The following is a 10,560-nucleotide window of genomic DNA, read 5'->3' on the forward strand; positions in this document are numbered from 1 at the left end:
TGTTTCATGATTCATGATTTTTAGATGAATATACTAAACATTGCTATATATTTGTTAAAATCAAAAGATCAAGCATTGCATTCTAAGATGAACTAGTCTGATTGGACAGCTAGGGCTGACCTCATTTGCTAGCTCAGACATCATCTAAATATATAAACTCTGCTCAGACGTCATCTATCTAAATATATAAGCCTGTTCGGTCATATGAACAAATGAGGCTCCCTCCATCACATTATTATATGTAATTATTCTACACCCAAACTACAGCAATATTATTAACTACAACAAAATAAAGGACGGAGTAACTACATTTATCGACTATTATTAGGGCTAGTTTGGGAGTCCAAAAAAACAGAGGTGATTATAGGGGCTAAAATCCACTTTTTATTTAAAATTGAATAAAGAGGGGATTTTAGCCCCTCCAACCCCTCCGGTTTTGTGGCTTTCAAACTAGCCCTTAATGGGTTGACTCTTTCCAACGTAATCAATCATGTAAAACAGAGGGATCGGATGGTATCAACAACTGACCATCACTCTCCAGTCAAACTCAATACATACTGGTGTATATATTAATTATATACCATTAAAAATAAATACCAATAAGAACGGGATCATGACTCTAGGGGACAACGCAAGTTAGCACGTCCAGTTAAACAAGGGCTGGGTACCGCATCATACGGAGCTTCAGTGAGAGACACATGCTCCAGCACCAGTTAGCACGTCCAGGCTATATCACTGTCTGACTCTGCACTTGCACTTGCTTGCTCTTAGTCTCACTGGTGCTGGAGCATAGCACGGCTTGATGATGCCCACCTGTAGTTTTGTACAGCCAGAAATTAAGTTTTAAATATTTGGTTGGGCAAAAAGAGGTGTCAACGAAACAGATGGTGGGATCCTTTTGATAGAAAGTTTGAATCCAGACTCACAAGAAATGGTACCTGTGGTGTCAGCCTCATGTTTTATGTCAGGCAACAACTCCGCATCCTGCTAAAACCACCTGCCTTTCTTGATAGCTTTAAGCTCCATCACTAACCGTTCCCTCTGAGCCTCTACCTCTGCGTACTGCAAGCTCATGTTGAGTAATCGTTCCTTCATATCTCTCAGCTCTCCTTCCAACTGCAAAATCCTGTCGGTATTGCCCTCCTTGCCATCTCCACCAGCAGGTTGCCCCTCAGACATCGAACTGTCCAGAAACCAAAAAAAAAATTATATTCTCATGGAGAACCAACGATTACATAGGACTAACTCTTGTGGACTCTGTTCTACAAGTTCGCATCCTAAATTAGTAGTATATATGATTGCGAAGAGAAAAAAAACTTGTCCCTTCACTGGCCCACTACCTACTGATTGATGAGATCAAACATATTTACTCTATAAGACCACTAGCATCCCCCAGAGCCCAGAGCGTGATTTCCTTGCAGGATTGCCAAACTTCAGTTTTTCAATTAAAGATTAAATGAAAATTCTGTATAGAAAAGGCATAAGTACTTCCCAATGCTTTGCTTGTGATTCTTGTCCTCTAAACTAAATAGCTAATGCCTAACTCTTTAGTCATAACAAAAACAAAACAGAACAGCTACATACATCAGTCCTATCATTCTATGTACATCATCTCACAGGACTTTATGTTTGTGATGGTAGGGGTACCTCTTCTGTTGAGCTCTGTATATCTTATTTTCCTCCAATGCCTCTGCAAGCTTAATTTCCAGTAACTGAATTGTTGACTGGATGGCTTCCTGGTTATCTCCTCCAATCTCCTACAAGCACAAGGAAATACAAGGCAAAAGCAGTTAGAAGCATCAATAAGGAGGGATTGTTCGATCATCATAGCAAGTTCTTTACTTCAAATGCTAACCTGCTTTCCAAGGTTCTCTTTAGCGTGGGACATTCGCTCAAAACCCTTTTCCATAATTTGAACTCGCCTAGTGAGATCCTCATTTTCCTGCCCGAGAGATTGTATCTTCCTCTGATACTCACTGTTTGATCTCTTGATCCTACTGAGTTCGTTCTTTAATTCTGCTTCATGTACATGTGATGCTTCTAATGCTGTTAGATCACTCTCCAACCTCATGAGCTTTGCATGCATAGCTATTCTGTTTCGGTTTTCTTCTTCACCATTTCTCAAGGTCTCCTGCATATAAGAAACTTTATCTGTTAGCATAGCCTTCTGTGCTTTTAGTTCTTGACATTCCTCAGTCACCGAGCGCACAAACTCCTCAAGTTTCCCTTTTTCGAACTTGGCCTCATCAAGAGAACTCTGAAGTTTGGAAACCTCATCTTGAAGATTCATTATTTTCTGAACCTGAAGTTTCAGGCCAGATATTTCTTCCAGCATTTGTTGTTTCACATAATCACTGGATTTAAGCTTCAGTTCTAGTTCGTTAGAAGTCTTCCTTAGTGCATCTTCATTGGATTTAGCAGCTTCCATCAACTTTTTCATATGTTCAGCATCTGATGTCAACATTTCCTCGCTTTGTTTGGAGGCATTAAGGGAATCAACCAATCCTTTAATTTTACTTTTAGACTCCTTACGAAGGTCTTCCAATTGAGACTCGTAACATCTCAGCTGTTCACTAACATCTTGGAGATTAGCCTCAAGTTTAGCATTGTCTGCTCGCAGGACAGATACCTCTTGAATAGCATTCAGAGTGGCACTTTCTCGCTCCTCGTGTGTGGAGGAGACCTGTGCAGCGAGGCTGACGACCTCCCTTTCAAGATTCTCTACTTCAAGAGTCTTTTCTTTCTCGATCTTATTGAGCATGAAATGTGCGCGATTAATTCTTTCTTCTTGTTCCATGTGCTCCTGGAAAATATTCTCCAATTCTGACAATAAAGATTGTTCTTTAGAAGAAATGTCCTTCTGTAGTGACAAAAGTTTTGCCTCAAGGAACTCCACTGTTTTGCTAAACTCAAAGTTCTTTTTTTTCGACTCATCCAATTCCTGCTCTTTTTGCGTAAGATGACCATGTAATTCCAACTTCTGCCTTTTCAGATCAGCAATTAGATTCTGAAGAGAACTGCACTCTTCAATAAGACTCTCAACCGTAGATTGTAGTTTACAATTAGATCTTCTCAGAACTTCAGAATCATCTTGTGCTTCGCACAATCTTCTTTGAGATTCTTGTTGTTTCTGCTTAAACTGGAGCCTTTGAGTTTCCATCTCTGATTGCTGACACTCTACTTTATCTTTGAGATTGATGATGAGAGATCTGGAGTCATGCAACTGCAGCTCGCTTGACTCCTTTTCATTTGTCACGTAAGTCAGTTGTGTTTCAAGTCCAGATATCCGTTCTGACAACTCGATGTTTTCCTGTTCCAGCTCCGATACATGCAACTCTAGTTCAGCTTTGCAGCTCTCTAGCTCAACTAAGTTCCTCTCAAGAAGTTTATTGGTTGAAACATGGGAATCTATACTGCTGGAAAGCACAAGGATATCTTTCCGCACTTCATCCAGACATTTAGATGTGATGCTGCTTTCTTTAAGCGACGCGGACAGGCGTTCCTCAAGCTGACTCTTCTCTGCCTGAAACTCAGAAATAAAATTCTGCATCTCAACCTTGGAACGACGAAGGTCATCATTTTCCTGTAGCTGCAGTTCAAACCTAGCCTTAAGTGTATCTGTCTCAGGTTCAGTATCCTCTAGATCTGCTATTCTAGCTTGGTACTTCCATGTCGCACCAGATTCACAAACTTCCAGTTCATTAGAATGTAAACCATTTATCTTTCTTCTCAGCGCAGATAACTCAAGATTTCTTTGTTCCAGCTCCTCTTGGCATTTTCGGAACTTTTCTTCTAGCTCACAGGTTTGAGACCTAAAATTTAGCACCTTCAGCTCAAGGTCAGCACATTTTCTCTGTATCTCATCTGCATTAGACATTGATGACTCAGAAAAACTGTCATCTCTTAACATTTCCTTATTCCTAAGATCCTCCTCCAGTTGATGAATCCGGGATGTAAGCTTTTTGAATTGCAGCTCATTGTTGTTTGCAATATGAGGAACCTGACCTTTTGTCAGACCATTTTCTTTCAGCTTATATATAAGCTCCAAATTTTCATCTGTTAGTTCAGAGCAGTCCTTCTCAAGCTCTTGTATTTTAGCCCTTAAAATTTCATTTTCTTTCTCCAAATCAAGATAAATGGCATTGGAAGCTGCACCATCTGCATTTCCAATGTTGAGAGCACGATCCGATTTCTCCCTCGGAATTGTGATTTCATCCTCTTTCATTGACAGTTTCTTAGCCCACTCTCTGTCTTTTTTTACTAACAGCCCATTCTCAGGATAAGCAGTCTGCTTGACCTTTGAAATCTTAGATATTTCAACTCTCTGTTCTTCAATGGTTTCCTCCAGTTCCTGAAGAATAGAAAGAAGCTCTATATTTGACTCTTGAGTCCTGTTTAGTTGTATGGTTAAGTCTGTATTCGATTCTTTAAGAAACTTCACCTCACCTTCAAGTTCCTTCTGCAGGTCTATCCAGTCTGAACGTTTAGGTGTTCCTGTAATTGTCTGTCGTGTGTTTACATCTTGTAAGGATGACTTTAATTCTTCTATTTCATGCCTATATGAATCCCGTTCAGCTTGTGCAGCAGACAGCTCAACTGCTAGTTCAGCATGTTGCTTTGATTTTTCAGAACACTCCTTTTTCAGCATCTCTAGATCAGCCTTCAACTTGCGAGAGTGGCGTTCCCACATTTTTGCCTCGTCACGGAGCTCCTCAATTGTTTCTTCAGCAGCTTCAAGAAAATCTTTGGATGAGTCAGACGCCCCCATAGATAACTGAGAAAGGTCATTCGAAAATGTTTTTGGAGTACTCCCTTGCAGCAAATTTGGGCCTGAAGTCCGAGAACTAAAAGATGAATTGTTGGATCTAAGCCCATCATCACCACCGCCGGCACTAACATAACTAGCATAGGAACTAGCAGAATCCTGCCTTCCCACAAAAAGCCCTCCATTAGAGTTGACTCTAGGAGAGAAGTTTGTTCTATCTGCAGTACTATCTCCAGAATTAGAACTCCGATGGGACCCTGATGCTGAGAAACCTGTTTCCTGCAAAGAAAAGGGGGCACATAATTAGCATGGACACATAATACTCTGATAGAGCATGACATGTAACCAAAATATTTCCCTTGCTGATGGTGGAATTGCAGTCCATACAGAAAACTATATGCAAATGCGAGGAGCTTCCAAGTGTTCCCATGCCAAAAAAATATATCTTAACTATCTAAAAAGCTTTTCCTTGTGGTGATAATGACAGTAGGTTCACCAGCTTCCACATTGGGAGTATCTTGTGGATTTAAGCATACATGCAGGTCATGTGTAAGAGAGAAACCTTTGTGAAGGATGAGATCATTTGTGTATAATTGTACTCTGTGGTTTACGGTATGACTTTTGCGGCATGCTGATTAGTAGTGAAGTTTACATGTGATTTTTAGATTTATGAATAGGTCATCGAGTCGGGGGGTAGAGCTTGTCATAGATTTTATGCAAGATAGTAGACCCCACAATAACTGAAAAATTAAAGACTTCTGCTTGACAAGTAAAGACAAAGGATTTTCTATCAGCTTGCAGAAAAATATCCATCGCCAGGTTCTTTCAATCCCTTCCAGGGTCTAACATTGAAATATCTACAAAGTTGAATTCACAGCATCGGTAACTAAGTTCTATGCTATTATTATGCAATCAAGACATCATAGACAGTCCAACAACAAATCAAGATGGAACGGGAAATGTTTGGGACAGAGTAAATTGTTTTAAACAGTAGCATACCATGTTTCCAGATTCATCTTGATAAGTTCCACCCAGATGATTTTCAGATGAAGAATGAACACCCTTGTTGAACATACCATCAGAGCAATCTGACCTGTTGTCCAGCTCGTCATTGGTTGGCGTTGGACTACGGTCATCAAGACGAGGAGCCATGTCCCTCAATGATCTGACACCACTACATAGAAATGGAAGAATCAAAATTCAGGATTTGAGGGAAGCGAAGACTGAACAGAACTTGGCAAGAATGAAGTATGGAGGCTTCAGTCTAGTTACCTCAGCTTAGATTTTGTGCCAAGACATTGAACCTTAAGCTGTGTATGAGGGAAAAAATATGAACGTCAACATAAGTACTTAAGTAGCAGTAGGGGTGCCCCATCAGGCACGCTACCAAAAAGTACAAGCATGAAATAGGGACCTACGTAACTGTTGGCAGCTATGATTGGAATGTAATACCAGCATATTTTTGGCTACCAAATCATGTAAGCAATGCCCAAGTGGCCATTGGAAACAAGGAGGTGTAGCGAAACGCACCTGCAAAACTGTTCCAGAGTTGCATCTCTTCAGTGGCAAAGAGATAGCGGTTGGATCGGCCAAATTCAGAAAATTAGAGAGATTTAGAAGAATCTCCCCAAGAATGCCAGATTTTGCCGATCCCTGGAACATTACATGAGAGCAGTTGTTAGTGACCCAAAAATTGCATAGCCATGCGACAGGAATAAGACAGAGTAAATAGCCTAAGGTAATAGGCATCGAGATTGAAGCAGGAACTAGACATCCAAGAACAGGTAAGGTAGGAAAATATGCATCATGGTACATACCAGGGAAACAATAATCCTGTACTGGCACTCTTGAAATTCTTTGGAGACTTGGTCCTTGGAGAACCATATGGGTTCCAAGATGGTGTCGGGCCACTGGCATATTCCACTACGAGAAGCTACTTTAGTGGACTTTGCAATTGTTTTTCCATTGTCTACGGAGACTATGGAAAGGAAGAGCCTGTCTGAAATGGCGGGGACCTGTAAAAAATGAAACCAATCCATGAGACACGAAAATGGAGGGGATACATGTCATGTAGCACATGGAATAAGATAAACTGCAGGAAAGGCGCATATGAAATGAATGAGAAGTCAAACAAAATTCCACTGGCATATTCTACTTTAAAAATGAAGAGGAAGGACGATTCTTTTTCCGGGGTACACGCACACATGAACGGCAGGCAACTCGTGAAACAAAGTAAAGTTGGACCCCCTGAGAAAGTAAACTGATTGAATGGCAAAAGGTAGCCATTGAATCACCAGGGGAGGGAGGGGACTGGGAGAGGAAGCAAATAATGCGATTTGCATATGAGATTGGTTTGGTACAAGCAAAGCAGCACGGCTTCCCGTTTGCCTTCCCTTTTGGGAGTGGCTTTGAGGTAGGCACACACGTGACGTGACGTGAGTAACCAAGGAAAGGAGGCACAATAATAATTCGTACGATACGAGCTACTCCAGTAAGCTCGAGCATGATCCTACATTGATGTAGCAAAGGTGAAGGAATGTAGGTTGGATGACGAGTGTCTGCCATCACATCAGCAGCGGCCTTGGCCTAGCGGGAGAGAGCAAATCAGCAGATGAAAGGCAAGCAGCAAAGCGATTACTCCAGTAGATAAGATATGAGAGAAGAATTTGTGGTAATCGCAGGGCCTCTCTTTTGTATCGGATCGGGTAAGCGAGGTTTTGGTACTGTCTGTCCTCCCCCGCTGGCCGGCCGGCTAGTCCCTGAAGGAAGGAGGGAGGGAGAGCAGGAAGAGAGTAAGAGAGAGAGAGAGAGAGAGAGAGAGAGAGAGAGAGAGAGAGAGAGAGAGAGAGGAAAGGAACCAACCTGGACGGCGCGGAAGTTGGAGAATCTGAAGTCGAAGCGCTCGCCGACGCGGTCGGAGGAGCGGTGGCGGTGAAGCTTGAACATCCTGCCCTGCTGGTGGTGGTTACCATGCGATGCGGCCGAGGGGAGAGCGGCGGCCCTCCTCCTAGATTGCGGCTGGGGTCGGGAGGTGGAACTGCGGTTGGTGATGCTGACCTGAGACTGAGATACGGCGGCGCATGGAGCGGCCGTGCAGGTGCGGCGCAGCAAAAGGTGTAGGTGGTGGGTTGGGGGGAAGAAGAGGAATCTTAGGAAGCGGAGAAAGAAACCATGTCCCCCGACTTCAGCCACCTCACCTCAGGGGGAGGGGGAGGGAGAGCTCTGCTGGAGAGGGGAGGGAGGAGGCCAGGTCGGGGTCGGGAGAGAAGACCGGACCGGAGCAGACCAGACCAGACCTGGTTGGGAATGGGAATGCAGGCATATACCTACCGAGCCCGAGCCCGAGAGGAGAAGGCGCAACCTCAACTTCTCTGGCTGGTGCGTGCAATGGCTGTCGTCAGAACAGCAGGCCAGCTGCCTTGTGGTTGCGAGATTTCTGAGGCGATCTCGCGTGTCGTCGTCGTCGTTGTCGTCGATGTCGCCCTTGTCTGGTACTTCTCCTCGATTGGCAAGAGCAGTGGCATTGTTCCGCTCGCCCTCCTCTCGTCTGCTTCCAATAACCGACTTCTTGGAGAATTGATGTCAAGGTGTCTGCATGCAGAATTGATGTTCTGAGCCGAAATGCTCAGCTCGTAACAAGCGTACATAGTTCAGAAAGTTAAGTAAGCAGAACTAAGGCCTGTTACCTAGTTTTTTAAAAATCCAGATTATATCTCCAGTTTTTAGAAGCTGGTTTATAAAAAAAACCTGGTTAATAATATTTTGAACCAGCTCAGTTTTTATAAACTATCTTTAGCTAATGGAGACTATTTTTTGGTTTTTAAGAAACTAATAATCTAGTTTCTATAAACTGTGACAAACATTAGTATGCTCGGAACTACCTCAGTTTTTATAAACTATTTTAAAAAAACTGAGTGTTTTCAAACAAGCCCTAAGACAACTGAGATTGTCCATCAGACTCATTTCTATGCTTCAGTACATCTAGCAAAGCTACTAACCAAATTTCATTACTCAAAAGCAACAAAATTCCACAGGTTTTAACTACTCCGATTGAGCAGGCCACTACCACGCTAACCTTGACCAAGATTGTACTTAACGCAATGGTTTTAGAGAACTGTTAAAACCAAAACAACTAAACACCAAACCGATAAACCAGATAGACCATATGTCTTCTTCACGAACTACTTTTTTCTTGAGATTGTACCTGCATTTAATTCTCTTTTGTAGATTTGTACCATCCTCCACCATAAAAGTTGGACTTCATGTTATGCTATTCTGATTGTGAAACCAACTTTAGTGTTCTACTAAAGCACGTGTAAATTAATGTTTTATAGTAGTAGAGATTGACTGTTGACAAATAATTTATGAGATATTGAGGTCGATGATAATATATGTGTCGTTCGCTTTCATGTAATTGTTGCACACTAACATTTTATTGAATAATTTGTGTGCCATCACAACGTGCAACATTGTACTAATTCAAATAACCTTAAAACAACTTTGTTCATACGTTTTGACACCATATCCCACCATGCTAGCCTAAGCCTACATCCAATCGTGTCAGTCACGTCACTTATCGACCATACCATCAACGACACTATCAATCGTCATCAGTCCTTATCCATCATAGCGTTCTAGTGCATAGCCTTTACTGTCAGCCTACAACCACATCAATGTCACATCGACTTTTTATAGACTCTAAATTAAAACAAAACACGATGTTGTGTACCTATAGCAGAGGTACCTCAAGACGGCCCAAAAGATTGCTCAAAGATAAAGAGCGCCATCAACAAAACTCAATTCGGACCAAAGACACCTTAGTCGGGCCCGACCTAGTCATCCTAATTCCCCACACCAAGTCTGCACCAACTATAGCAACCCTGGTCTAGCCACCTCAACTAGGTTGGACTTGGCTCAATCGCCCCGACCAAGTTGGGACCAACCCAGGTCGCCTCAAGCAGCCCCAACCAGGTCGCCCCTAACATTTGTCGCTTTGAGCTAAATTAGCCTGATAAGAATCTTCAGTGCCAAGATGCAAAACCCCATGAATTCTTATACATGGCTAATGCAATTATGGCTCTCTGACCCCTCGGTGTGTGCTGCGTGCGATGAATGTGGCAGGTATAGTTTGAAGGATGTTGGAGGAGTTTGTGTTCGACCACCCGACTCTTCAAAGGACAACAAGGACCATTCACATCAACGGAAGACCACGATGGGCCTTGTTGGTCACTTGTTCTCAAATGTTGTGATTCAAGAACAAGGCAACACAATTGTTAAGTATAAAAGACCTTCGTCTTCCGAAGCATTATCTCCATATGGACATAATGATCATCAGATGAAGGTCATGAAGGACATGTCTTCATCATCTTAAAGATAAATAAGGATGCAAAGAGATGAGAATAGCAAGTATATCCAATTAATTCATTTGTATTTGCAATCTAAAACATGTATGAACATCAACAAAATTTGTATCACATTGATACCTTCGGCTTGCTCGAAGGTGTTGATGCGAGAGAGATTACAAATCAGCGTGAACAGTACGGTGCTACTGTTCATATATTTATAGTCACCGGACGCAGCCCGGGTGAAAGTACATTTCCCTGACATTTACTTATGATCGTAACATAAATCATTAAGGACTAAGTAGTCTTTTTCCCTTTCGGTCAGCACCATCATCAGTCTTCATCACCATCATGAGCCAAAGCTGTCACTCTGGCAATAGCTTCGGCGTTTATTCTTATCATCCTTAGATCATATCTTCATCTCGTACGCCTTCATCATGAGGGAAAGACTTC

At 42.3% G+C, this 10,560-nt stretch overlaps 1 protein-coding gene across 4 annotated transcripts; it reads right to left on the reverse strand.

The window, feature by feature from the left end:
- Positions 1-205: 205 nt before the first annotated feature.
- LOC103639615 (paramyosin) lies at positions 206-8,397 on the reverse strand. 4 transcript variants are annotated; one of them, XM_035962775.1, is made up of 10 exons: positions 7,628-8,087; positions 6,968-7,524; positions 6,583-6,780; positions 6,296-6,418; positions 6,038-6,075; positions 5,765-5,939; positions 1,856-5,044; positions 1,648-1,757; positions 939-1,183; positions 206-813 (listed from the first exon to the last, which is right to left on the reverse strand). In XM_035962775.1, the coding sequence occupies exons 2-9, from the start codon at positions 7,328-7,330 to the stop codon at positions 988-990; spliced, it is 4,392 nt and encodes a 1,463-aa protein (XP_035818668.1). In that variant the 5' UTR covers positions 7,331-7,524; positions 7,628-8,087; the 3' UTR covers positions 206-813; positions 939-987. The 4 variants fall into 4 exon arrangements, with proteins under 4 accessions (XP_035818668.1, XP_020399610.1, XP_035818669.1 ...); XM_020544021.2 differs by having other exon boundaries at positions 7,279-7,524; positions 7,628-8,086; XM_035962776.1 differs by having other exon boundaries at positions 6,189-6,418; positions 7,279-7,524; positions 7,628-8,086.
- Positions 8,398-10,560: the final 2,163 nt, after the last annotated feature.

Source organism: Zea mays, chromosome 9 (assembly GCF_902167145.1).
Source record: "Zea mays cultivar B73 chromosome 9, Zm-B73-REFERENCE-NAM-5.0, whole genome shotgun sequence".
Lineage (NCBI taxonomy): Eukaryota > Viridiplantae > Streptophyta > Magnoliopsida > Poales > Poaceae > Zea > Zea mays.